The 25474-nt window shown below is 42.6% G+C and overlaps 1 protein-coding gene across 1 annotated transcript in view; it reads right to left on the bottom strand.

Annotated features, from left to right (window-relative positions):
• Window positions 1–25474, bottom strand: part of CRYBG1 (crystallin beta-gamma domain containing 1) — a 116484-nt gene that overhangs the window by 68033 nt on the left and 22977 nt on the right. Inside the window, exon 2 of the mRNA XM_039351101.1 lies at window positions 1188–1326. Coding sequence (XP_039207035.1) covers window positions 1188–1326 — 139 coding nt within the window. The remainder of the gene's footprint in view (window positions 1–1187; window positions 1327–25474) is intronic.

The raw sequence follows: 25474 nt of genomic DNA, 5'->3' as shown, positions 1-25474 counted from the left end.
CCAAGAGTCCCAAAGGGAAAATCCATCCTTAAAGTCTTTCCCAACTACCGAAGTGCTCTGAAAAGCATTTACCTGTTTAGATGTTCCACACAGCAAGCTTCATATTAAATGTCTCTTATTATTTCAAACACATGGTTGCCATTTTCTATATTCCAGATCAATATGATGTACATATGCATGACATGAACAAGGTAGGAGTCTTCAAAACATAAAAACAACTACTTAAATGTTTTATAATTCCCACTTCCTGTTAAATCTGAACTGAAGACATGCACAATATAAAAATGCAGTTCAACAAGCCATACAGGTTTCTATACTGTATTGTAAAGTGGCAGATGATACATATATAGATGAGCATACCAGTGAAAAAGGTCAACCTTTATCCTGCATTCTTCATCTGATCTGCTGTCTCCAGTTTTCAAAGAACTACGCCAGGGGTCTTTAAACTTGGCCCTTTTATGACTTGTGGACTTCAACTCCCAGAACTCCTTTAGCCAGCGAGCCTGGCTGAGGAATTCTGGGATTTAAAGTCCACAAATCATAAAAGGGCCAAGTTTGAACACCCCTGGACTACGCTTTGAAAAGCACTACATGCAATCTTCTTTTCGTTATATTTATGGCTTAATTTTCCAGCAAAAAGCAAAGTGGCCAGTTTTGCTCAACTCACAGCCTATGATATAAATGCTGTTTATGTGAAGATTAAAACTTGTGACAAGAAAGCTATTGCACAACCTTGTCTCTAAGATAATTACGTACGCTCAGTTTCCACATTAGAAGAGAAATAATCAGTACTCTTCCTGCCTGCTTACTCTCTGCCATATTTAAAGGAGTACAAAAACTAATGTTTTCCAACATACAGTACAGATTTAAGCCAACCCAATCAATTAATGTTATGGGCCTGAATAAGAATAAACATTAGATAGATAACATACCAATTCCTCCATTTAAATCTATCCCAATAATTTATTTACGAGAAAAAAATAGAAAAAACGTTTTTAAAATTTCCTGTACTGTATATATAAAACTCGGAACAATGATTTTTTAAAAACTTTATATTGTGCAAATGGAAAAAAAACAGATGACTTCTTTTGTTTCTACCAAAACAAGTTATTTCAGAATTCAGAATATGTTCAGTGATTTTCTTTCTACAATAAAATGAAGTACTAATATTTTAAATTGAATCTTACCTTTCTAAATGAGGCTGGCAATGTAGACGAAGATATTGAATCCACTGAGATACCATAAGCATACTGTGAATTTTGTGTTGGAACCAGAGGTTGCTGTTTTTCCTGAGTAGCATACTGCACATCGGGCATGTCAAAACAGCTGAAAAATAGATTAAAAATTTGCTTTAAGAGAAGCTGGAGTGTCACACTGAATGATATAAGAGGCAATGTGTTTGAAGTTTTTTGAAAACTCAAGCAATAGCATGAAATTCCTCACCACAATGCCTATAGCAGGGGTCTTCAAACTTGTAGGTTTGAAGTAGGTTAGAGGGTGGGTGCAGTTTGGGGGGAAATGGGTGAGCAATACCGAACGTTGTGTGTATCAATTTATTTTATTTTTTATCTGAAGTATTTTTATGATTGTAATGTATTGCAAAATTGAAAATAAAAAGTTTTTACAAAAAAAAAAAACTTGTCCCTTTTATGATTTGTGGACTTGAACTCCTGGAATTCCTCAGCCAGCGGGTCTGGCTGAGGAATTCTGGGAGTTGAAGTCCACAAGTCATAAAAGGGACAAATTTGAAGACCCCTGGCCTACAGGGTAGTTTAAAAGCAGTTATTAGTTTATGATCACCAGTTCTTTAGATTATGCAGATAATTCAACCAGCTGAATTATAGCAATTTCCTCAGTTGTTGCTGGTCTCTTCCTCAATGCTGTACACCATCCTCTCTCTGTCTGCACAAAACAAGATTCCATAGAATTCCATTCTAGATTCCATAATTTAAAGATGTTAGGTTGGTGATAGGAAGCACTACCAGAACTTTCCTGTGGGAGCAGGGGCCTAGTGAAATATTATTTGTAGGGAAGTCTGCCAGACCTACTGATATTAGAAGGCTAGTTAAAACCAAAGCTGTCCCCTGCAGTTTATTCTTGCAAAGACTGCAGAGTCACAATTTTAGATTAGACTGGGCAATCAAAAATATGCCAGAAAGTATGGGATAAAGCATGAAAAAAAAAGATAATGCCATATGGAAAAAATTGGAAGAAAGTAATGGCAATCCTCCTGCAAACTATGAATGGATGGATGGATGGATGGATGGATGGATGGATGGATGGATGGATGGACAGATGGACGGACAGACAGACTGACAACCTTTACTGTCACTTTTTACTGTGGGCACAATGGCACACATTAAAAATGAAATTCATTTAGGAAGAAAACAACTTTGGTGTGCCATAAAGTCAGCAGCGATAGAGCTTGGCTTGAAGGGACATAATCTTATCGGAAGATAATATATAGAATAAAACAACAGATACTCAAATTAAGCTCTATCAGATGCTTGCAATTGTTTCATAAAATATATTAGTTCTCTTTGGCATTAAAAGAGTCATGCTATTTGGTTGCAAACTACTTTTCATCATGTTTCTCAGGGACAGATGGCATTACAGGATACAGACCCAAGCTACTTTTTATTTGAACTGAGTTTTCCATCACAGCTTGAGGGCAGAGTTTCACTATCCATAGGTTCCAATGAAACCCTAACCGGTGATTCCCCAGGCTACTCCTGAATCTGTCCAGATTTTCTTCTCTCAATATTAAGAGTCTTAAGCCTACACATAATGTAAAATTATTTTTAGAAGGTACTAGTGCTTCAGCAGTTCTAAGACATCATTAGTAATGTGCCAGCTTATTCTTGGAGATCTTCCACTTTTGATCAAACAGCTTTGGAATGTACAAGCCATGGCCCTGCCTCTTCCAGATGTTATTTCTACCCAGCTATCTTTCTGTCTTCAGGAACTATTATTTTGATTTCTATCGCTTTTGATGTTGCATGCCATCTATGTATTTCTGGACTTGGGAAGCCTACTAAAATAAAATAGTTCTAACTCCAATCTTGTCAGACATTACATGCACATGCCATTAGGTGAAACAGAAAACAAAATATCAGGAATCATCAGGCATGCGCATGTAACGTCTGACAAGATTGGAGTTAGAATTAACTACAGGTTTGCGCTTTGCAACATGAAAGAATAAAATAAAAATGGGAGTGCTGCATTAATTTAAAATAATCAATTAAGAAAGCGATTTTTATCACAAAGACAGTAAAATCAGAACTACAGCAGTCCTTCAGATAAAATTTTGTCTGTTCGTCCGTCAGCATGACAGCTGTCTGAAAATGGAACAGCATTACATCAAATTTGGTATGGGAGGAGAAGCCAGCAAAAGAAAGTTGGACTTTGAAAATTAGTCTGATCTGGCCAATGGAAATGGGGTGGGGGGGGGGGGAAATCCAGAAAATGTTCCCTCTTTTAGAATGGCAATTGGGCAACAAACAGAAATGCTGCCCAGTAATCCAGAATTAGCCCAGATCATTCTGATCATGAGAATCAAAGTGAAATTATTATTAAGGGATTGAAAAGAATGCAAGAAGCCATACTCTGCATGTTTGACTACCAGGTTAATTAGTCAAATATTTCTATTACTTTCAACTCAGCTTTGCAAAATGTGGCTTATTGAGTGGAAGAAAAAAAAATGTCAAGTAAGAACATTTTGGCTGGAAATATCTCCAAAGTAGCAAAAAGTTATATGTGAGGTGGCATATCAAGGAGAAACCTTTTTTCCATCACAGTGTGCTTTAGAAAAACTTAGCAGAGCAATCCTTAGGATAACAAGGAAAAGCAGTGTCTTCAATCTTTCGGTGAAACTCTGCCATCTAGTGAATTGTTTCTACTAAGCACTCATTATTTAAGCCTCACAAATAAAAATAAAAAAAGAGTAAGGTAATGTTCATGATGTGGTACCTTAAATTTATTTTTTGCTATAACAGTTAAGTGGAATATCTAAGATTAAGGCTGCGTTACAGCAATATAGTACAATAAACTGAAGGGAGAATAAATGTTAATAAATGAATTAATATGTGTTTTATACCATTTTTGAGGTTAGATTTAATAATAATAATAATAATAATAATAATAATAATAATAATAATAATAATGCTAAAGTTGGAAGGGACCTTGGAGGTCATCTAGTCCAACCCCCTGCCCAGACAGGAAACCTTATACCATTTCGGACAAATGGCTGTCCAGTTTCTTCTTAAAAACTTCCAGTGTTGGAGCAATCACCACTTCTGGAGGCAGGTTGTTCCACCGGTTAATTGTTCTAATTGTCACTTAGACAATTTTGGCGGATAATATTTTTCCTTGTGCTATTTTTTATTTGTTTATTAAAACATAACTGTGCTTAAAATATTTTTTAAAAATATACTTACAAATAATAACTAACGATGAAAGCCATGGGCCAATTAATCAGAATGAGCAATTTTAGGACCAACAACGAACAACCATGCCAGAAACCATCAAAAAGATCCCAGGGATTTTACAGCAGGGATTTTCTGGGCCAAATTGGAGAAGGAAGGAGCGAGGCTTCATCCGCTGGTCCCTTAACCCTAACCCTAACTGCTGCAGTTTCTCTTCCCACACTATTTTCTTTTTCAGTTCTTTGTTGATCTTACTTTCCCTTCCTCTAAACCAGGGTAGGCAACCTTGGTTCTTTTATGACTCGTGGACTTCAACTCTCAGAATTCCTGAGCTGGCTCAGGAATTCTGGGAGTTGAAGTCTACGAGTCATAAAAGAGCCAAGGTTGCCTACCCTGCTCTAAACCCCTGCTCAATCTCCTTCCTTATTAGACAGTGAAAACTTTCTTTCTAATTCTATTCAGTTGGAGAAGGGTTTGTCTCTGACTGATGTTTGAGTCTCTACAGAGAAATTCTTATTTCTTGGTTGTATTTACAGCATGATTTCTGCTCCTGGTGTTTAGCTATTTCCTATACAAGCTTTCAGTACCATATTTTCCTTTCCCGGCAGCCTTCCTTAGCTTAGAGCAGTGATGGCAAACCTTTTAGAGACCGAGTACCCAAACTGCAACCCAAAACCCACTTATGCATCGTCGGGTGCCGAGTGGGTGTGGCCCATTGGGTGGGTGTGGCCATTGGGTGGGCACAGCTGTGGTGGTAACGGCAGACTGGGTGGGACTAAAAAGTACAATCAATCAATTCTAACTTTGCAAGATCTTTTTTCCCCACGAGAAGTTGAAATTGACTGATTGATTGAACCCTTTTTTTTTTTTTTTTTTTTTTGCACACGTGGTGGAGACCTAAAGCGAAAAGGTTTTATAAAACCCAGCTGAAGGCCTAGGACTGGGGCAACGGCGCGAGTGCCCACAGAGAGGGCTCTGAGTGTCACCTCTGGCACCCGTGCCATAGGTTCGCCACCACTGGCTTAGAGTAATCAGACCGGCTAGATTACACAACTTCCATAATTCCAAGCCAAGAGTTACAATATCAGGGTTACAAAAATCTAGACTGATTGACATATACAGTTTATGCACTGCTCTATTCCCAATGATTCTGGGCAGCTTACAATTAAAAAGGTTTTTAAAAAGACAAAAGGTAAAAGAACAGAACAGAAATCATGATCTGCAAATAACCAAAGCCAACCTAATCTCAATCTTCAGCCTGACCCAAGGCCTGGGAAGATAACCAGATTTTTAGTAGCTTTCTGAAGTCATCAGGATGGGAATCATCCAGATCTCTGGGGAGATATACCAGATGCAGGAGCCATGACAGAGAAGGCATACTACCTGGATCCCATTACTGCCTGATTATTGGGATCTGAGGTGCACCCATTCTGCCTATCCTCACTGAATGCATAGAAACTATCTAGGACAAGTGCTGTTTCAAACTCTTTGGCGCTATGCCACTATGGGCTAGCACCTTAAATTGTACCCAGAAGCCAAACACAGATAGTCCTCAACTTACGACCTCAACTGAGGTCATATTTTCTGTTGGTAACTGAGACATCCATTAAGTGAGCTTTGCCCTGCTTTACGACTTTTCTTGAAACAGTTGTTAAGTGAATCACTGCTGTTGTTAAGTGAATCACTGCAGTTGTTAAGTGAATCTGGCTTCCCCAACGACTTTGCTTGCCAGAAGGTCAAAAAAGGTGATTGCATGATCCCCGGGACACTTCAACTGTCATAAATATGAGTCAGTTGCCAAGTGTCTGAATTTTGATCACGTGACCACGGGGAAAGCTGCAACGATCATTAGTGTGAAACATGGTCATAAATCACTTCTTTCAATGCCGTTGTAACTTTGAACAGACACCGAATAAACTGTTGTAGGCCGAGGACAACCTGTAGCAGCCAGTGTAATTCACATAGACAAAATGAGGGGCGGGCATCACTAGAACGCACTACTGCATTCTGGAAGAACTGTAGCTTCTGAATGGTTTTCAAAGGCAGCCCCATGTTGTGCACATTGCAGCAATCCATTTCTAAGGTGAGGTCTGGGCTAGGGGCCTAAATATTTGCAGCTACATAGTCATGTCAGGATTACTCAAGCTGGATGTTAAACAAAAGAAGTGAGAGCACTGGGCCCTGCAACAAACCCAAAAGATGACAGATGATCTTCCTCCTCTGTTAACACTGATTGAAACTAGCTACAAAGAAAGTAGAAGCACAGAACAGTGCCCCTTACTCCCAAACCTTGCAGACTGTCTCTAGACGGATATTGTGGTGAACGGTATCTAAATCCACTGAGAGATTTAGGAATACAGTGATGGTCAGAGAACCGGCTCTGCCAAGCCTCAGCAACCAGAGCAAATAATGCTGTCTCCATACTGTGATTTGACCTGAAATCTGATTAAATGATTTTAGCTAATCTGTGTCTTCCAGAATCCTCTGCAGCTGAAGCCTAACCACCTGTCAAAAAGTGTCCTTGAAAAGGTGAATGGTAATCGTCTAGAAAACTGGGTCCAGCTATGAACAAGGAACATAGAATAACAGAGTGTGAACTTGGAGATCATCTAGTCCAGGGGCAGGCAACCTTGGTTCTTTTATGACTCGTGGACTTCAACTCTCAGAATTCCTGAGCCAGCCATGTTGGCTCAGGAATTCTGGGAGTTGAAATCCAGGAGTCATAAAAGAGCCAAGGTTGCCTGCCCCTGATCTAGTCCAATCCCTTGCTCAAGCAGGACACCCTACCATTTCAGACAAGTGACTGTCCAGTCTCTTCTTAAAAGCCTCCAGTAATGGAGCACCCACAACTTCTGAAGGCAAGCTGTTCCACTGGTTGATTGTTCTCATCGTTAGGAAGTTTCTCCTTAGTTCTAGGTGGCTTCTCTCCTTGATTAGTTTCCATCCATTGCTTCTTGTCCTGCCTTCAGGTGCTTTGGTAAAAAAAGCCACAAACACACACATATAGCTTCTTGAGGAAGGAGCATACCACAATACAATAAAACCGTGGTGGTGAACCTATGACACGCATGCCACAGGTGGCACACAGAGCCCTCTCTGTGGGCACGCGCGCCATTGCCCCAGTCCTAGGCCTTCAGCTGGGTTTTATAAAACCTTTTCGCTTTAGGCCTCCCCCGCCGTGTGCAAAAAAAAAAAAAAAAAAAAAGGTCCAATCACTCAATCAATTTCAACTTCTCGCGGGGAAAAAACAATCTTGCAAAGTTGGAATTGATTGATTAAACTTTTTAGTCCCACCCAGTCTGCTGTTACCACTTTAACCACACCCACCCAATGGGCTACGCCCACCCGGCACCCGACGATACATAAGTGGGTTTTGGGTTGCAGTTTGGGCACTCAGTCTCTAAAAGGTTCACCATCACTGCAATAAAACAAACCAGCTATGAAAAAAACAATCCTTTCTAGATTCCATCATTGGCCACAAGGTGGCATCGCATGCCTTTATAAAACAAGGCTGTACATCTGCTGCCTTAACCAAATGTTTGTTTATTGTCTTCCATTGTAGGTTCATAATGTGTTAAATGTTACAATTCATTGGGTTTTGCCCCCGGGGGAGGGGAGGAGGGACAGAAATTACACTTTCTCATCAGAAAGTATTCTGAGACTGCTAAATGTTGTGTGAGATAGTAATTGGAATGTATTGTCTGTCATCTTACATGTGATGAGTGACACAGCTTTCCAGCTCCCGGACAATTTTAAGAATATCTCTTGAATTGGTAAAGGAGCTCTTACATATTGTAGCTCTAAAAAGAAGAAAATATCTTCCATGATTGTATCTTTTCAATGACACCTATTGCCCCCTGCTAAATCTGACTATCATGTGATGACATAATACTACAATACTGCCATGGGATTTTCACTAAAAGGTGTGTGCATTTTTAAAATTGTCTAAGCCAGGGAGAGGCTTTAATTGCGCTTTTGTAGTTATGCATTCAATGCATTCTTGACTTTGCTGACTGATTTATGTAAATGTTTTTTCTTTCTTTCCAAGATTACCCTTGCAAATGTACCAATCTTTTAAAATAAGCCTTTCCCTATTTATCATACTTCAAACACTTATTCAATCAATTAGCATTATTTATTTTCTCCCCAGAGTTAATGATTTGGTATTGTATTCCACTTACTTTCAAAATTAACGGTACTTTGCCAGACAGCTGTCAGTATAGATGCAATGTATAGTAAAAGCATTTAGAAAAGACACCCCTATAAAAACAATGCCAGCACTGATGTGGAAAAGGAGACAAATATTATGCCCCAAAAAAGTGTGGGCAGATGCTGAGCAAGCTTTTTACATAAGCTATTTAGAGACTTACTGGGATTTTGGTAAAACAGCCTGCTCTTCCAGAAAAGGTGCTCCCTGAACAATGGCTATCTGATAAGACAAATTATACTGTAAATGTTTTTTTTAAGAGTCATATGAATAGCCTGAAACCAAATAACTCATTTTCACCTGTACTGAAATGGCCTGAAATCAGCCTGGATCAAAGGTACCACTAAAGTAGAAACAGAAACTCCAGAGACAGTATATCTGGTATTAATGAATATTTGTGAAGCACAATTAGCCAAACAAGAACAAAACAACTTTAACTACTGCAAAATAAATATACAGCATAATTTAACACCACACCCAATTTATACAACAAATTAGGTTGAAGAATTAAGAATACTTTAAAAGTCATTTTATTAATGATTTTGCCAAAAATCCGGTTATATTAAAACATATGCATGCAGAATTTGTATATAGTGTTTGCCGAGTGTGCACATTAAGATGAAAATAAACCACCCTTTATTGTACTATTGTCTTTTTACCCTGAAAATAAAATAACTCCCATGTTCATTGATATCAAGAAGAGAAAGAGATATCATAATCATGTAAATATTTTTTTTTTTTGGCTATTTTTGCTGCTTGTACAAATGAATATTTGTGGCTGTGTTCAGAGATGTAATAGCCTCTTTACTAATTTGGGAAAGATATATAGCTAAATAACAGAATCCCAAAGGTGCTTTTTCAAAAGGCAACTGGACTTATTCATAACATAAAATAATAAAATTAGGTGACTGTAAGATGAAGAGTTACCTCTTCTAGGTCAGTGATTGCGAATCTTTTAGAGACCGAGTGCCCAAAAACTGGCCCCGCCCCCACTCCACCCCCTGCCCTGCCCCCGCTCTAGCCCCACCCCACCTGCCCGTAGAGCCATTCACTGCCTCCAGGGCCCGCCGCAGATTGCCCAGGCAGCCCAGCAGTGCCACGGCGACCATGCTTTCTGTCCATGCCCCGCAGCATCAACTGTGCACGATGGGGCGTGGGCAGAGTCTTGCCTGGTTGCCATGTCCTTGGCTGCGCTGCTCTGCGTGGGCCACACTTGGGGGCGACTCTCCTCCAGGGGGGCTGCTGGTGAGGAGGGTGTTGTGGGGAGAGGCAAGGCTGGGGCAATGGCACGTGTGCCCACAGAGAGGGCTCCGAGTGCCGCCTTTGGTACGCGTGCCATAGGTTCGCCACCACTGTTCTAGGTTGTCAAATCTGTAGGCTCTCATCAAGTTGGCCGTAATCAAATATACATACAGTACTTCAAATCCTCTCAGGATTCCAAACAAGAAATCTTTGATGTTGTATTGTCCATCTTAGCTTTAGTAAAAAATTTCCTACAACCTGTTTTCTGCCACAAAACCTTCCTGTATATTTGCACTGCTCTGATTGAACAGCAGGGACAAAGCATCTTTCTCCAGCAATGTCTTTCCCCGTGAGCAAGATTCTTCTATGAAATTTACTTAGTTAAGTCCCTTTTGTCTTTAATTACTTTCCGTTCAATTCAGTCCATAAAATGTCCTTTGACTATCCAATAATTATTTTTTTATTCCTGTTGACTTCAGGGAGAATTATTGGTTTGCTCTTACTGTTTTTCTTTTCCCCAAGACACAATGAACATAATGTTCATTAATGAACATAACATAAATTTGTATCATTATGTTGTGCGTTGTTCCATTCGTTTCCAAGTGCAAAGCCACTCCTTACCATCCAATTCTAAGGAAGCAAATAATACTGTTGATTATGGACTGGATGCGAGAGAAGCTCATCCAAACAAGATGGAGGTGCTATGGATAAATAATAATAAAAAAAACCCTGTTCTTGGGGACTGAAATTCAGCATGTTCTCCCAAAAGAACAGATTCATCATTTGGAAGTTCTTGATTTTCAATTGTCACTGAATCTGCTGATGATTAAGTACTAAGAAGCATCTTTGCCCAAATTATATGTAGTACAGCAGCTGTATTGCATCCAAAGTCAACCAGGTTTGACAACAATGCCATGCCTTTGCTACGACCCATCTCAACTAATGCAAGGTGCTGAGACACTGAAAAATATATGGAAATTGCTTTGGATACACTTTATATCGCAGCTGGATTGAAATATATGCTAATAGATTGCTAATTTCTTATTGGGCACAATTTTAAGTGCTCATATTGACTTTTAATATCATAAACTGCTGTAATGATCTGCAGGGGGAGCCCTTCTGAAGCTTTCCCATTGCCAGAGGCCCATCTTTCTTGCACAGACAAATTTGCTCTTAGAAATTTTATTAAGAGACGTTTCTTTCACTAGATTTTATCTGTGGGTATTAACCTGCATTTTTAATTTTCTACACAGGTATTCCTCGATTTATGACCATGTTGAGCCCCAAAATATCTGTTGCTAAGCGAAACAGTGGTTAAGTGAATTTTGCGACCTTTTTTTGCCACAACTGTTAAGTGAATCACTACAATTGTTACTTCAGTAACAGGGTGATTAAGTGCACCTGGCTTCTCCACTGACTTTGCTTGTCAGAAGGTCGCTAAAGTTGATTGTACTGCAACTGTCATAAATATGAGTCAGCTGCCAAGCATCTGAATTTTGATCACATGACCACGGGGATGCTGCAATGGTTGTAATGTGAAAAACGGTTATAAGTCACTTTTATCAATGCTGTTGTAACTTTGAACAGTCACTAAATGAACTGTTATAAGTTGGGGACTACCTGTATTCTACTTTTGCTTTTAAATTTTTTTGCCACCTTGAATGTTTATCAGAGAAAAATAGGGTTAGTATTATCCCACCTTTACATAGATACATAGGTACATATTTATGAAGGTGGCAAATATACTTAATATTCCTGCCTTCTCTTTCCTCTAAAACAACAATCCAGCGAAGTAGGTTAGGCTGAGAAAGAGTAACTGGTCTTAAAATAACCCAGCTAGCCTAAAGGAGGCCGAGAACTCACAATCTTCTGGTTTCTAGGCCAGCATCTTCCTCACTACACTAAACTGGCTCTTGTGCAAAAGAATGAGGGCAGCTATTGAAGTCTGATGACTTCAACACTGAGCAACATATTGAAATCATATGGTTTGGCAGCAAGCTAGCTAAAGACATAATATGCATCATTTATGCTTAAGTTCAGACAGCTGAATGAAAAATATGAGATTCATCTAAGAGGTGAGGTAATATATAAATAATTGTTCAGACAGTTGCATAATATCACTATTAAAAACAGTCAGGATTTATGTAAACATTCTACGCGAAGGCTATGCTAAAGATTACAAGCAAACATCTGTCATAATGAACTTTTAAATTCCCATGTTCCTAAAATCTAATTGACCAACTTGCTTAGCATTCACCATACACACATAGACACACAGACACAGGCACCCACACAGACCTGGCATGCTGTGGTCCATGGAATTGCGAAGAATCATACACTACTTAGTGACTGAGCAACAATAAATACACTTACTTATATAGAGAGAAAGAGAGAGAGAAAAAAACAAGATATGACACACTGTCTATGACAATATTTGTGATGTAAGACAAGAAGAGGTCACAGAGTACAGAATACTCAGATGTTACAGAGGAAAAGCCACTATCACTAGCCGAATGCTTAGTTATTTCTGCATTTATTTGACAGCAATTATTCTTATGCTCAAAGGCAAACTGGCATACCTTATCACCCTCCTGCCAGATTTGTTCCCAATATAACCACTGCATGTATATTTGACTACTAAGGAGGTGAGTAGCATCCTTCAGACATTGGAATCAGCATGAGAAATTAAACTGATTATCTATTATTCAAAGCCATTTTTAAAGCTGCATGAAATATTTCCTTCCCTATTGCCTTTCCACAATGAGCCTGAATATCTTCTAGTGCCTTTTCCCAAGTATATCCCAAATACAAGATTTGGTATTAAGATAGGGAACTAAGAAATGTCTTGAAATGTCTTAGGTACAAAGAATAATATGGTACCTAAAAATATATGGTTTTATTAGTGAGGTTATGTTGGAAGTTTTGTTAACTGATGCCATATCAGTTAGCTTCAGTAAATGGAAGTATCTTTAAACACATTTATCGCAGGATATACCAGAATAACCACTGAAATCATGATTGCTGCATAAAATGCAAAGTGGCATTAAGATGCTATCCAAAACAGGTTCTTTAATCTGATTTCAGTTAATAATAGTACAGAACAAACAGTCTGAAAGAAGTCTAGTTTTGCTACACAAAAGTATATCTTTGGGGAAAACCTGTCACGGAAAACAATGCATGAAGTTCTGTAAACATATGCTCCTTTCTTTCTGTACAGATTCCGGCATATAGACACTCAGTCTATATGTTAGTGTGTATGTGAGGACTATGAGTGCTCTTTTTGTGATTTTGTTGGCTTCTAGCTTATGATGATTTGCATCAGTTAGGTTTTAACAGTGAATATAGGTGATACCAAGAGAGTCAGCCCTATCATTAGACACATTGCTACAGGCAATACATGTTGCGGGGCAAAATTCTTCAGCTCGTCCTCTGATTTCCTAAAGCCACCATTTCTTTCTCTTTGGGGATGGAATACTTTCCCTCTCTGTGTGTGTTTGTGTGTGTAAAGATTTCAAAAATATTTAATCAGAATTCTGGGTTTCTCCCCCCCTGCTATGGGATTCCCAATGATACAATTCATGTGTAGAAATAGCTACAGCTAGATAGCATATAGTTACAGCACTGTGACTGACGGGGGAGACCAGGGTTCAAATCCCGATTGGTACCTACCTTATCAGTAGGGGTCCTTGGATCAAGACCCCCTAACACTTTACCTGCTTGCATCAAAATATGAGAGTGGTATGAACTAGAAGAGTCATACTGATTTGGGCATCACCTGAATTAACAAGATCATATGAGGAACCTGGGCAACCTGATGATAAATGGGCTACTGGAACAAAACATACATGAATGAGACAAGAGAACCACAAGTGAATAGCATCAGCCAACTATCAGCCAATAACCAGCCTCCCCACAACATGGAAAGTCCTATCAGGCATTAGAGCCACCAAATTACAGGGATCACATGGGCCAGTACATATGCTCAGCTCAGAAGGGCATTGGGAACAACATCAGAGGCTCAAAATATCAGTTGCTCATAGATCAAGCAGTTGCCCAAGACTCAAGGTCTAAACAGATCAATCTGAGCACAGCCTGGATTAACTACAGGAAAGCCTATAAGCCACATACATGGCTTATGTGAATGCCTGTCACTATACAAAGTCAACAGGACACTAAGAACCAATCAGGTTGTATGCAAAGAATGAATGAGACATTGACTCACTGATCCACCTGACATGGATCTATGGGGAGGATGTCAGAATGTCATTTGGACTAGGAAAGTGTAGCTGGATGACAGTCAAGAGAGGGAAAGTAGTTAAGACTAATAGGTATACTAGTGGGTCACATAGTAGACATACAGACCAGTTACAAGTATCTTGGTATCCCATAGTAGTCACATGAGAACCATAATGTATATGTATAGGCTAAGCATTGGGGGGGGGGGAGCAGTGGGGATGCTGACTGTCAAATAATGGATTTTAAAATTGTCTGAATTAGCAGAGATGGCAAAATTAACTGCTTTGATTAGAGACAAGTTTATAAGAGACTGCAAGCTGTTTGTGGATTTTCTACATGTTAAATACAGTGACAGATGGTTAACAGATGGATTTGGAGATTAGTTTTAACTTTGGGGTAACCTGTTGAATTTCATATATAAAATATAAATATATACATATATTGTATGTATGTAGGCATTTGTGTGTGAGAACAGATGTTGGGTCAATTCGATTATTAGATTATTTTGTTAAATACAGATGGGAAAGTTTATAACTATTTGTAGATCCTTTATGCAAGGAGAGGGGAATATATTAACTTTCGATATGTGATTCAGCATTCAGCTGGGATGGATTTTTTCTTACATTTAATTTTAAATGTATTTGATACTTGGGTTTTTTTTTCTTTTTTGTATAAATGTTTTTTTCTTTTTGTTAATGTTGGATATTTGTTAGTTTGTTTTTTGTTTTTCCTTTTTTTGTTTTGTATTTTATCTTTGGTGATAAAAGAATTAATAAACATTAAAAAAAAGAACAGGCATTAAACTCCAGATCCATAGAAGTAGGAGTCTAAAACACTAGACAGGATCCAAGGTGCAGATTATGTAGACATTCCTCAGAGACAGTCTAACACAGTGGTTCTCAACCTGTGGGTCGGGACCCCATTTGGGGTCGAATGACCATTTCACGGGGGTCGCCAAACAACGCAGTCCGCCATTTTTTCCCCCTTTTCCTTAGCTGTGCTACTCCCTTTTATTCTATTGGCTTTTGAAAGCCAATAGAATAGACTCTCTTGAATAGAGTCTAATTCTATTGGCTTTCAAAAGCCAATAGGAATTGTCCAGGCTGTCTCTGCCCTGCTGAGCCCGCCAAAAGTCCCATTCTGCAAACGGTGCTGCACCAGTTGAGTAGTCCTCGACTTACGACCGGTTGAGTAGTCCTCGACTTACGACCGGTTGGGGGTCGCGGCAATAAAAAGGTTGAGAACCACTGGTCTAACACATAGTGGCAAGCTGTAAAATGTAGGCAGGAAGGCACAACCAAGTAGCTGGTATTGTACACAGGAATGCCTTTACATAATATGGGCTAGACGAACTATGGGTGGCGACCCTATGGCACGCATGCCAGAGGTGGCACTCAGAGCTCTCTCTGTGGGCACGCACACTGTTGCGCCACCAGAGTTCGCCAGAGTAGCGAGCCCGTGGAATTTGGAAGCGACAGGGCAGGAAGTGAGCGAGCAAGCGGCGTTGGCCCCCCGGGGATGCCCCAGAGATGGCAAGGGACTGGCCCCTGCTGCCCTGGCCCTGGCCATGCTCACCCAGTCTTCCATGACCACTGCAGCCATGCCCACTCGGTGGGCCATGCTCCCCAAGGGCACCACAATGCTGATACAGCCCTGGCACTTTGCAGTAAATAAGTGGGTTTGGGGTTGCAGTTTGGGCACTCGGTCTCTAAAAGGTTCGCCATCACTGGGCTAGACCCAGTGGTGGGATTCAGCCAGTTCGCACCACTTTGGCTTGTTGCCCAGAATGGACTTCCAGAAGCAGCATCCACACAGAGAACCGGTTGTTCACATATTCGAATCCCGCCACTGGCTAGACCCTTCCAAGTTCAGATGGGAGATTCTACAGAAGGTTGTGGAAAATAAGAGGACAAAGATCCTATGGGATTTCCAGATCAAGACAGACAGGCAGGTATTGGCCAATCAATCAGACATTGTGATAGTAGACAAAGTTCAGAAGACAGTGGTGGAGATAGATGTAGAGGTATAGACGTAGATGTGGAAAATAAAGGCTAAAGTGATCCAGCAGTGGTAGGACTATGATCTTGAGGCTGTGTCTCCTAAACTGGGAGAGTGGCTCCAATATATCCCAGGAAAGACATCAGAGCTCTCTGTCCAGAAGAGTCCAGTGCTAGGAACAGCTGAGATCCTGAGCAGAGCTCTCAAACTCCCAGGCCTGGTACAAGATCTCAAAAAACTTGGAAGTCTTGGAAATAAAGATTTAGTTACAATGAACAAATTTATTTAAGTATCATATTATCTTTGGTAAAATTGCTTTGAAATAAAGCATATATGAAGTGAATATGTATATTCAAGTCTTACAAATGTTCACTCATAAGACTCCATTTTGTTCAACATTTTCAGACAAATAATGATAATGAAACAATATGATTTTGGAAAACCATAAGAAGGAAGACCAACTTGAATGTACTTTGGATTGATTACAAGGAGGCATTCAACTACCTGCCATGTAAGTGGATTATCAAGTGACCAGAAATAAAAAGAGTAAGTAGAAATATCAGAAGCATTGTGCGAAGATCAATGGCAAAATGGAAGACACAGTTGCTAGCCAATGGTGAGAGACTGGGAGAGATTAATATCAAGTAAGAAATCTTTCCAGGAGAGTCATTATCACCACTACTATTTCTCACTGACGTTGATTACCGTCTCAATAATACTGAACAAGTCAGGCCATGGCTATTAAACATCAAAAATATCTGCCAGGCTACCACACTTCCTTTACACGGATGACCTAAACCTGCATGGAAAAACACCATCTGAAATGGAATTGCTGCTCAATATTGTCCAAAAATACAGCCAAGATATTGCAACGGACTATACAAATCTGCTACTCTCACCATCAATAGAAAAAAAACCTGAAAATTGAAGGAATCAACAGACTCTTCAAAAGTCTGGATCAAGATCACCATAAATATCTGAACATTCTTCAGGCTGACAACATCAAGCACACTGAAGTCAACAAAGTTAGTAGCAAATACATTAGAAGAGTGAAGCTCTTAAAGTCCAAGCTCAGTGGCAGAAATACCACCGAGGAGATTAACACCTGGGCAATTCCAGTTGTTATACATACAGCTGGAATAGTGGACTGAACCTATGAAGATCTAGAAGTCCTGGATAGGAAGACAAGAAAAATAATGACAATGAATCATTCCCTTCATCCATGCAGTGACACTGACAGACTGAATTCTCTAAGGGAAATAGGTGGGCATGGAATGTTGCAAATATACCAAAGAACTGAAGAAGAAAAAAGGATACTGGAAGAACATCTGAAGGACAGTGAAGAAGATGCATTGAAGCTAGTACACCATGAAGGCTTACTGAATACCAAAGAGATGAAACTGGCCTATAGGAAAGACCAAATGAAGAATAGAAAAGAGACATGGCATGGCGAAGTATTACATGGTCAATACCTACAAAAAACAAACAAAACAAAAAACTAGCAGGCAGAGCAGATACCAAGATCCGGCAACAGTGAAGAGCAAGAAAATTGAACACAGAGGCTGAAAGACTAATTCTAGCTGTACACGAGCAACTCTTAAGAACAAATGCATATAAAGCCAGAACTGAGAAGACAGCAAATGCAGCCTCTGCACAAAAAAAGCTAAAAAAACAGTAGACCACCTAGTTAGCTGTTACAAGAAGATCCCACAGTCTAAATACAAACAAAGGCAGGAGAAAGTAGCAACAATGGTGCATTGGAATATCTGAAAGAAATACCATTTGTCTACAAGTAAGAACTAGCGAGACCACAAAATAGATAAAGTAATAGAAAATAAAGAGACTAAAGTGCTCTGGGATTTTAGAATTCAAACAGATAAGCATCTGCTATGCAATACCTGTTATGTCCCGAGCGTTGCAAACGGCTCGGGCGTTTGCAGGCAGTCCCGGGCAGGTGCAAAGCTGCCCGGGGCCCGGCAGGCTGTCGCCAGCGCCGTGCGCATGCGCGGGTGCTGGCGCGGGAAAAGTAACACATTTACCCGGGAAGCGTCTATATAAGAAGCTGGGAGGTTTGGAGAGCTGCTGAAGCCATCTACTTGTAAGCTGAACGCTGAATAAAGGAAACTGAGAACTTCAACTGCTTCTCGTGTCTGCTTCCCGCCAACGGACTCAACTCTGGCGACGAAGGTGGGATGCCTTGCACTACCTGGAAAGGAAGAAGTGTAAGCTTACCCAAGGAGTCCTGAGCGGCGGAAAGGAATGGCGTCGACTCGGCAGCTGCCCGCCAATCCGGTGCGCATTCGGGGGTAGGCTGGCTGATAGACCCGTCTCCTGAAGATTTGAAGATGGCGAAAATCGGAAGGCTTTCGGAATTCGACGTCTCACATCCAGAGCGGTGGGAGTCCTACGTAGCCAGGGTGGAGAAATACTTCAAGGCAAACCAAGTGAGGGAAGAGAGCTTGAAGGCTGCCACCCTGCTTGTGTGTTTGCGGTCAAGACGCCTTCGACATCGCAGAAAACCTTGCAGCACCTGTTCCAGTAGAGTCTGTCAGCTACGCAGATCTGAAGAAGCTACTGAAAGAGCACTTCCACCCCAGATGTCCGTCATCGCATGGCGCCACACCTTCGAGCAGAGGGATCAACGGCCCGGCGAGTCGGCCAAAGAATTTCATCGCCGCATTACGGAAGGCCGCCAAGCACTGCGAGTTCAAAGACCTCGAAGAACGACTGAGGGACCGATTCGTGTGCGGGTTAAGGCATCGAGATCTACAACAGAGACTTTTCGCTAAAGAAGAACTGTCCTACCAAGATGCCTTAAGGGAAGTCACCGCAGAAGAAGCAGCAGGCGGCGCTGTCAAGAACATGCGGCCGATCAGAACAGTCCAGAGGTTGCATCCGTGCACCAGGAAGACGTCCGAGGAAACTCCGAGGAGGATCAGGACGAAGAAGTCGACCGTCTACACCCCGCGAAGGAAGAGAACAGAAGGGAAGCTCTTCAGCTCCGCTCAAGTGCATAGGCTGTGGAGGTCGCCACAGGAGAACCGACTGCAAGTTCCGCTCCGCTACCTGCCGGGCATGCGGCAAACAAGGACACATTGCAGCTGTGTGTCTGGGCCGACGAAAGGTACAACCTCAGGAAGAACCGCGCCTGAAAGGTACCAGATTCCCCAGCCAGAATAGGGTAGGTTTTGCGCTTCGCGAAGAAGCATCCTTAGGGACAGGCACACACAAGCCCATTAAGAAAAAGCTGTCACTCAAGGTGAAGCTACAAGGGGTTCCATTATCTATGGAACTAGACACAGGGTCTGCCCTGTCCATCATTTCATTGCATACATTTAGGAAGATGTGTTCCGGAAGTGGGTCTCAGGCCAAGTTAAGGCCTTCTGATATTGTATTAACAGATTTTCAGAACTCAAGAGTGTGTGTTAAGGGGGAGGCCACCCTTAACGTGCAAAACAAGAGTTTTGAAGGTCCACTAGACTTATTAGTAGTAGGGGGTGAACGAACGAGTCTCATAGGACTCGATTGGTTTGAGGCCCTGGGGATACACGTCACAGGACTCAACAGTTTACAAACACTCGACCTACAGGAAGTCTGCAAAGAATTTGCAGATGTTTTCAGCCCCCAGCTGGGCACATTCAAAGGACCCCTGTGTCCTTAAAGCTAGACCCCACTGTCACTCCCATTAGAATTAAAGCAAGAAGGGTCCCTTTTGCTTTAAAGAGTAAAAATGACACTGAGTTAGACAAACTGATCCAACAGGGAATTCTAGAACCTGTTGATTCCAGTCCTTGGGAGACCCCCATTGTCACGCCTCTAAAGGCAAATGGGGACATTCGCATTTGTGCTGATTACAAATGCACTCTTAATAAGGCATTGCAGCAACATGCATATCCTGTTCCTGTGGTCAGTCATATTCTGCCTCCCTCAAGGGGGGCGCGTTTTTTGCAAAGCTGACCTACAGCTGCCTGTGATGATGCTGATGCTATCGCTCAGACTTGTGAACCCACAGGGGAGCCGTTAAGGTAAAAAGGCTGCAGTTTGGATATGGGAATGTCGGCTCCTGGGATTTCCAAAGCGTAATGGGGAAACAACACACTACGGGGCTTATACCAGGGGTTTGCCCCTACTTTGATGATGCTTATTGGCAGGAGACTCACCACACATTCTAGCTTGAAAGGCTAAGGGCTGTTCTGTTATAAGAATTCAGGAAGTCAGGCCCAAGCTCCAAAAAAGACAAAATGCAAGATGGGGTGCCTTCTACTGGAATTTCTGGGGTGAAAAATTGATGCTGCTGGGATTCACCCTGCTGAATCCAAACTAACTGCCATTTTAGAAGCACCTAGGCCAAAGTCTAAGGCCGAACTTCAGGCTTTTCTGGGCCTCCTGAATTTCTACAATTCCTTTTTTCCACATAAAGCTAGTGTGGCTGAGCCTCTTCACAGGCTATTAGACAAACAAGCAGTGTGGCAGTGGTCACAAACACATGAGGCTTGCTTTAACGAAGTCAAGGCCTTGCTCACTTCTAACAGTGTACTTGCACATTTCAACGAATCTCTTCCTGTGTGCATCGCATGTGATGCGTCCCCTTATGGGGTAGGAGCTGTCCTGAGCCATCTCAGGTCTGATGGAAGCGCAACGACGCTCAGATAGACAGGGAGGCTCTGGCTGTTGTCGCTGGAATTAAAAAAATTCCACGATTTTCTCTATGGCGGCATTTCAACAACGGTCTTTACTGACCATAAGCAGACTCCCCAAATCATTTCCCCTAGAATGCTTAGGTGGTCTATTTTTTTGTCTGCATATGATTTTTCTTTACTCCACAAGCCTGGGAAAGAAATGGGCCATGCTGATGGCCTCAGTAGATTGCCTCTGCCATTAGTAGAAGCTGACCCTGCGCCAGCTGTCAACATTCTATCAATCCAAGCCTTGCCCGAGCTCCCTCTTTGTGCCAGGGATGTTGCCGCTGAAACAGGTACAGATCACACACTTTCACGTGTCCGTTCCTGGGTTTTGTCCGGTTGGCCTGAGCCCTGCCCCTAGTCCTGAGTTTCAGAGTTCTGGTCCAAAAGAAATGAGTTGTCCCTTTCTCAGGGTTGTCTGCTTTGGGGAAACAGAGTTGTCATTCCCTCCTCAATGAGGACTAGGGTCTTAGAATCCCTCCACGAGGGTCATCCTGGCATTGTTCGTATGAAGGCTCTTGCACGCAGCCACTTGTGGTGTCCTGTTTTAGATAAGGATATTGAGGCTAAGGTGCATGCATGCCACCTGTGCCAACGATCTCGCCCAGAGATGCCCCAAGCTCCCGTGCATAAATGGGAGGAACGCAGTCCCCATGGTCTAGGGTGCCACATGACTCGCTGGGCCCCTTTCGGGCCAGTGTCTTCTTGGTCTCTTGTTGACAGCGCATTCAAATGGCTTGAGGTTGTGCCTGTGCTCTTCACCACCACGCAAAGACTATTCTGTACTGAGGGGGATTTTTGCTGCACACGGGCTTCCAGATGTCATCGTGTCTGACAACGGCCCTCAATTCACTTCCTCCGAATTCCAAGCTTTCTTACAGGCTAACATGATTCGTCATGCCACGTCTGCACCCTTCCACCCGTCCACCAACGGTATGGCTGAACGTATGGTGCGCATCACAAAGGACGCCTTGAAAAGACTCACCTACGGGGACTGGCATCACAGGTTGGCTGACTTTCTCCTTTCTTATCACACCACACCGTCCACTTCTACAGGGAGAAGCCCAGCTGAACTTCGCTGGGGGCGTCAACTTACTACTAAACTTGACCGGTTGCATCCGGACAGACTGCCTTCATCTACCTCACATCCTAGGGCACCTCGACAACTACTTGTGGGTGCCCCGGTTTGGGCTCGCAATTACGGGCCTGGTCATACCTGGTCCCCGCTTCTATTTCCAGGGTCACAGGTCCTCTCTCCTACGAGGTTGCCCCTGGACAAACGTCCGTGTCTGCGTCGCACATCGACCAACTCCGCCCTAGGCGGGACTTTTCAGATGAGACTCCTGGGTCTTTTCCAGGGGGGGAGGGGGACCCTTTGGAGCAAAGGGAAGGGCACGAGCTGCTGCCCATCTCCACGGATGGAGCCACAAACGGCCCATCCCAGGGTTCCGCAATTGCTCCAAAAAGGAATTCATGGAGCTTACCCACACAACAGGCACTCACGCCTACTCCAGCCAGGGAGTCACCCCGGGGGCATACTCACCTTCCACACACATCACACAGCACTCCAGTCACGGAGGATACCCGGGGGCATCCCAACAAATCATTCCCCGCAAGAGAGCTGGTACACAATCCCCAAGGTTGGCCTGACCTTACCCCAAATTCTACAGGGGGTCAAACATATAGGGAGGTGGTCGAGGAACCAAGTCCCGACTACAACACCTCAGGGAGTAACTGAGTTTTGGGAAAGTACAGGAACCCACACAAGCCCGGACACAGAACGGGGTTCAGGGAATGGTCAGCCTCCTGACAGGTCTTGGACGGACCTAGGAGGTTCAACAGAGAAGCCCAGCAGTGGCTATCACTTCAAGGGGCCCGAGGGTCTACAGCTAGGCAGGTCAACCAGGTCACAAAGTGACAGAAGCCCTGGCCTGACGAGCCCGGTGGGCAAGCAAGCAGGCCAGGCATTGGGGCACAGTCATTGGAAGGCACCAAGGCAAAATAAGGAGAACAGGCTCACATCTCCCTCCAGTCAGGGAACTCATGCTAGTAACCCAGAGCTGAGAAGGTCACAGAGAGCACAGAAGTCTCCTAAATACTTAGAGGATTACATAACATTGCTGGCTAAACAAAAGCCAGGTAACGATAGGAGCACTGAGAAGCAGAACATTGCATAAAATAAATGTTTATATGTTGGTAGTAGTTTTAGCCCGGGGGAAAGGGGTGTTATGTCCCGAGCCTTGCAAACGGCTCGGGCGTTTGCAGGCAGTCCCGGGCAGGTGCAAAGCTGCCCGGAACCAGACAGGCTGTCGCCAGCGCCGTGCGCATGCGCGGGTGCTGGCGCGGGAAAAGTAACACATTTACCCGGGAAGCGTCTATATAAGAAGCTGGGAGGTTTGGAGAGCTGCTGAAGCCATCTACTTGTAAGCTGAACGCTGAATAAAGGAAACTAAGAACTTCAACTGCTTCTCGTGTCTGCTTCCCGCCAAGGACTCAACAATACCCCAGACTTAATGATTGTTGATAAGAAAGCTAAAGAAGTCTGGATAGTATCTGAGGAGAGCAGAAAAGGAAAAGAAGAGAAAGAACTGGAGGGAAAAAAATAACAAAATATAAAGACCTGCAAATGGAAATATAGAATGGCTGTGGCAAAAGATTAGTTTCATAGTAATAGCTGCCTTGGGTGCAATTCCAAAACACCTGGTGTACCACTTGAACACCATCAGCATTGACAAAATCACCATCACCAAAATGCAGCTTATTTCCTGCAATAATACGTTTAAGACCATCAAACAACATCTGGGAAAGGCTTGATAGATAAAGTTCCAAATCCTGGCTGACTGAGTGACCAATCATAATAATGGATTAAATGTATCTGGGCGGACTGCAAGTTAACACATTAAGAACAAGAAATGACAAAATCAGAGGGGAACAAATAAAAACAATCCATGCAATACAAACGCCTGGAGGAACACGCAGGTCTTCAGTGCCTTTCAAAACACCAGTAGGGTGGGAGCCATTTGAATCTGGGGGTGAACCTCATTCCAGAAGGCAGACACCCTCTGGAACTACCTGAATTACCTGAAAATATGCTGGGTTGAACAAAGTAGAGCTCTACCCATAACCAAAGCTTTGTGTAAGTCTTGGTAACCATGAATTCCTCTGCAGTCAATTGGTCCATGTAATCTAGCATCTCTGGTTTATAATAAGATGTTTCCCTACACATCACAACAGTTCATTGTAGATTGCCTCCTGCCATTTATTTATTTAATAAATAATTTATTTATTATTTATGTTACCTTCCCACTGTAGTGGTACCTATTTATCTACTCGCATTTGCATGCTTTCAAATTGTTAGGTTGGCAGGAGCTGGGGAGAAGATGGGAGCTCACTCCATTGCGTGACACTCGGGTCTCGAACCTGGGCTGCTGGCTTTCCAGCTGAGCCACTGAGCCACCAGTGTTCCACTATGGCAGGCCCCATGACTATGGAAATGTATTTGGACAATGCTGGCTCAACGGCCTTAAAACCGAGATGAGCACCGCCCCCTACAGTTGGCAACAACTAGCAGAATGAAATCTGCAGAAACTCCTTTCCCTTTTTTCCGATAGCACTATAGTAATTATGGCCAGCTAACAGCACTTAAAAACAAAAGGTACATAAAGACGAAAACAAATACAATTAGTTAACAATTAAAATAACCATCTCATGGTTGTAAGTGATAACTTAGCAATCATGCCCAGGAACACAACCATTTCTTTAGGGCTTTATGGAAGACCAACAGTGCTTTGGGGGCCAATCTTATCTCTGTGGAGAACATGTTTCAAGCAGCAGATACCATGACCGAAAAAACTTGCTTCCTAGATCGGCAGTCCCCAACCTCAGCAGCTTGGCGTTCCAGCAGGGGGGAAGAAAGGAACCAGGCCGCATGAGTGGAGGGCCGATGCATACGCACATGCAGGTCTACTTGTGTGAGCAGGTCAGGGCGCATAGGCAGGCACATGCAGCTCGACTGCTGGGCTCCCGCTTGCTTGTGTCAAGTTGCACATGTGTGCATGTGCTTGCATGGCCCAGTTGTGAATAGGCCACGGCCCGGTAGTGGGCCGCAGCCTGGAGACTGGGGACCCCTGTCCTAGATCCTGCAAGATGGCACTCAACTGATAGGACCCAGGGCAGGTCTCTTCTGCTATATCTGATCAGATGGGTAGAAGCAGTAAGGGAGAGAATGTTCCACAAATAACTGGCCTTATGCCATGAAGGGCTTTATAGGTGACCACCACTATCTTGAACTGCACCTGGAAGGGTAGCCAATAAAGCTTGCAGAATAGAAATGCATTGTACATACACTGGAGGGCATTCATAGTTGCCTGCACTGCTGCATTTTGAACCAGCTGAGTCTTTCAGGTGCATTCTGAAATATTCCATGGCTCATGTCTCTGAACATGAAGTATTAATTGTGATATTATTCTACAGGTGATGATTTCCCTGGATTATAGAACCACTATGGGCCATATTTCCAAAGTATGAACTGCTTCACATTTGTTGCAATGTCATAAGAGTAAGTTAGGAAGGGGGGGGGGGAAGATTCAGATTTTTTTTAGCAATGACCCCCCACACACAATTATAATACAATTGTCTACCATACTTTGAAGTGAAATTATTCATGTTTTCTAATTGCCACAGTG

This window comes from Crotalus tigris, unplaced genomic scaffold, assembly GCF_016545835.1.
Source record: "Crotalus tigris isolate CLP2741 ecotype Arizona unplaced genomic scaffold, ASM1654583v1 scf7180000018371.15429387391:27106975, whole genome shotgun sequence".
Classification (NCBI taxonomy): Eukaryota; Metazoa; Chordata; class Lepidosauria; order Squamata; family Viperidae; genus Crotalus; species Crotalus tigris.
This window is presented reverse-complemented; position numbering and strand designations above follow the sequence as displayed.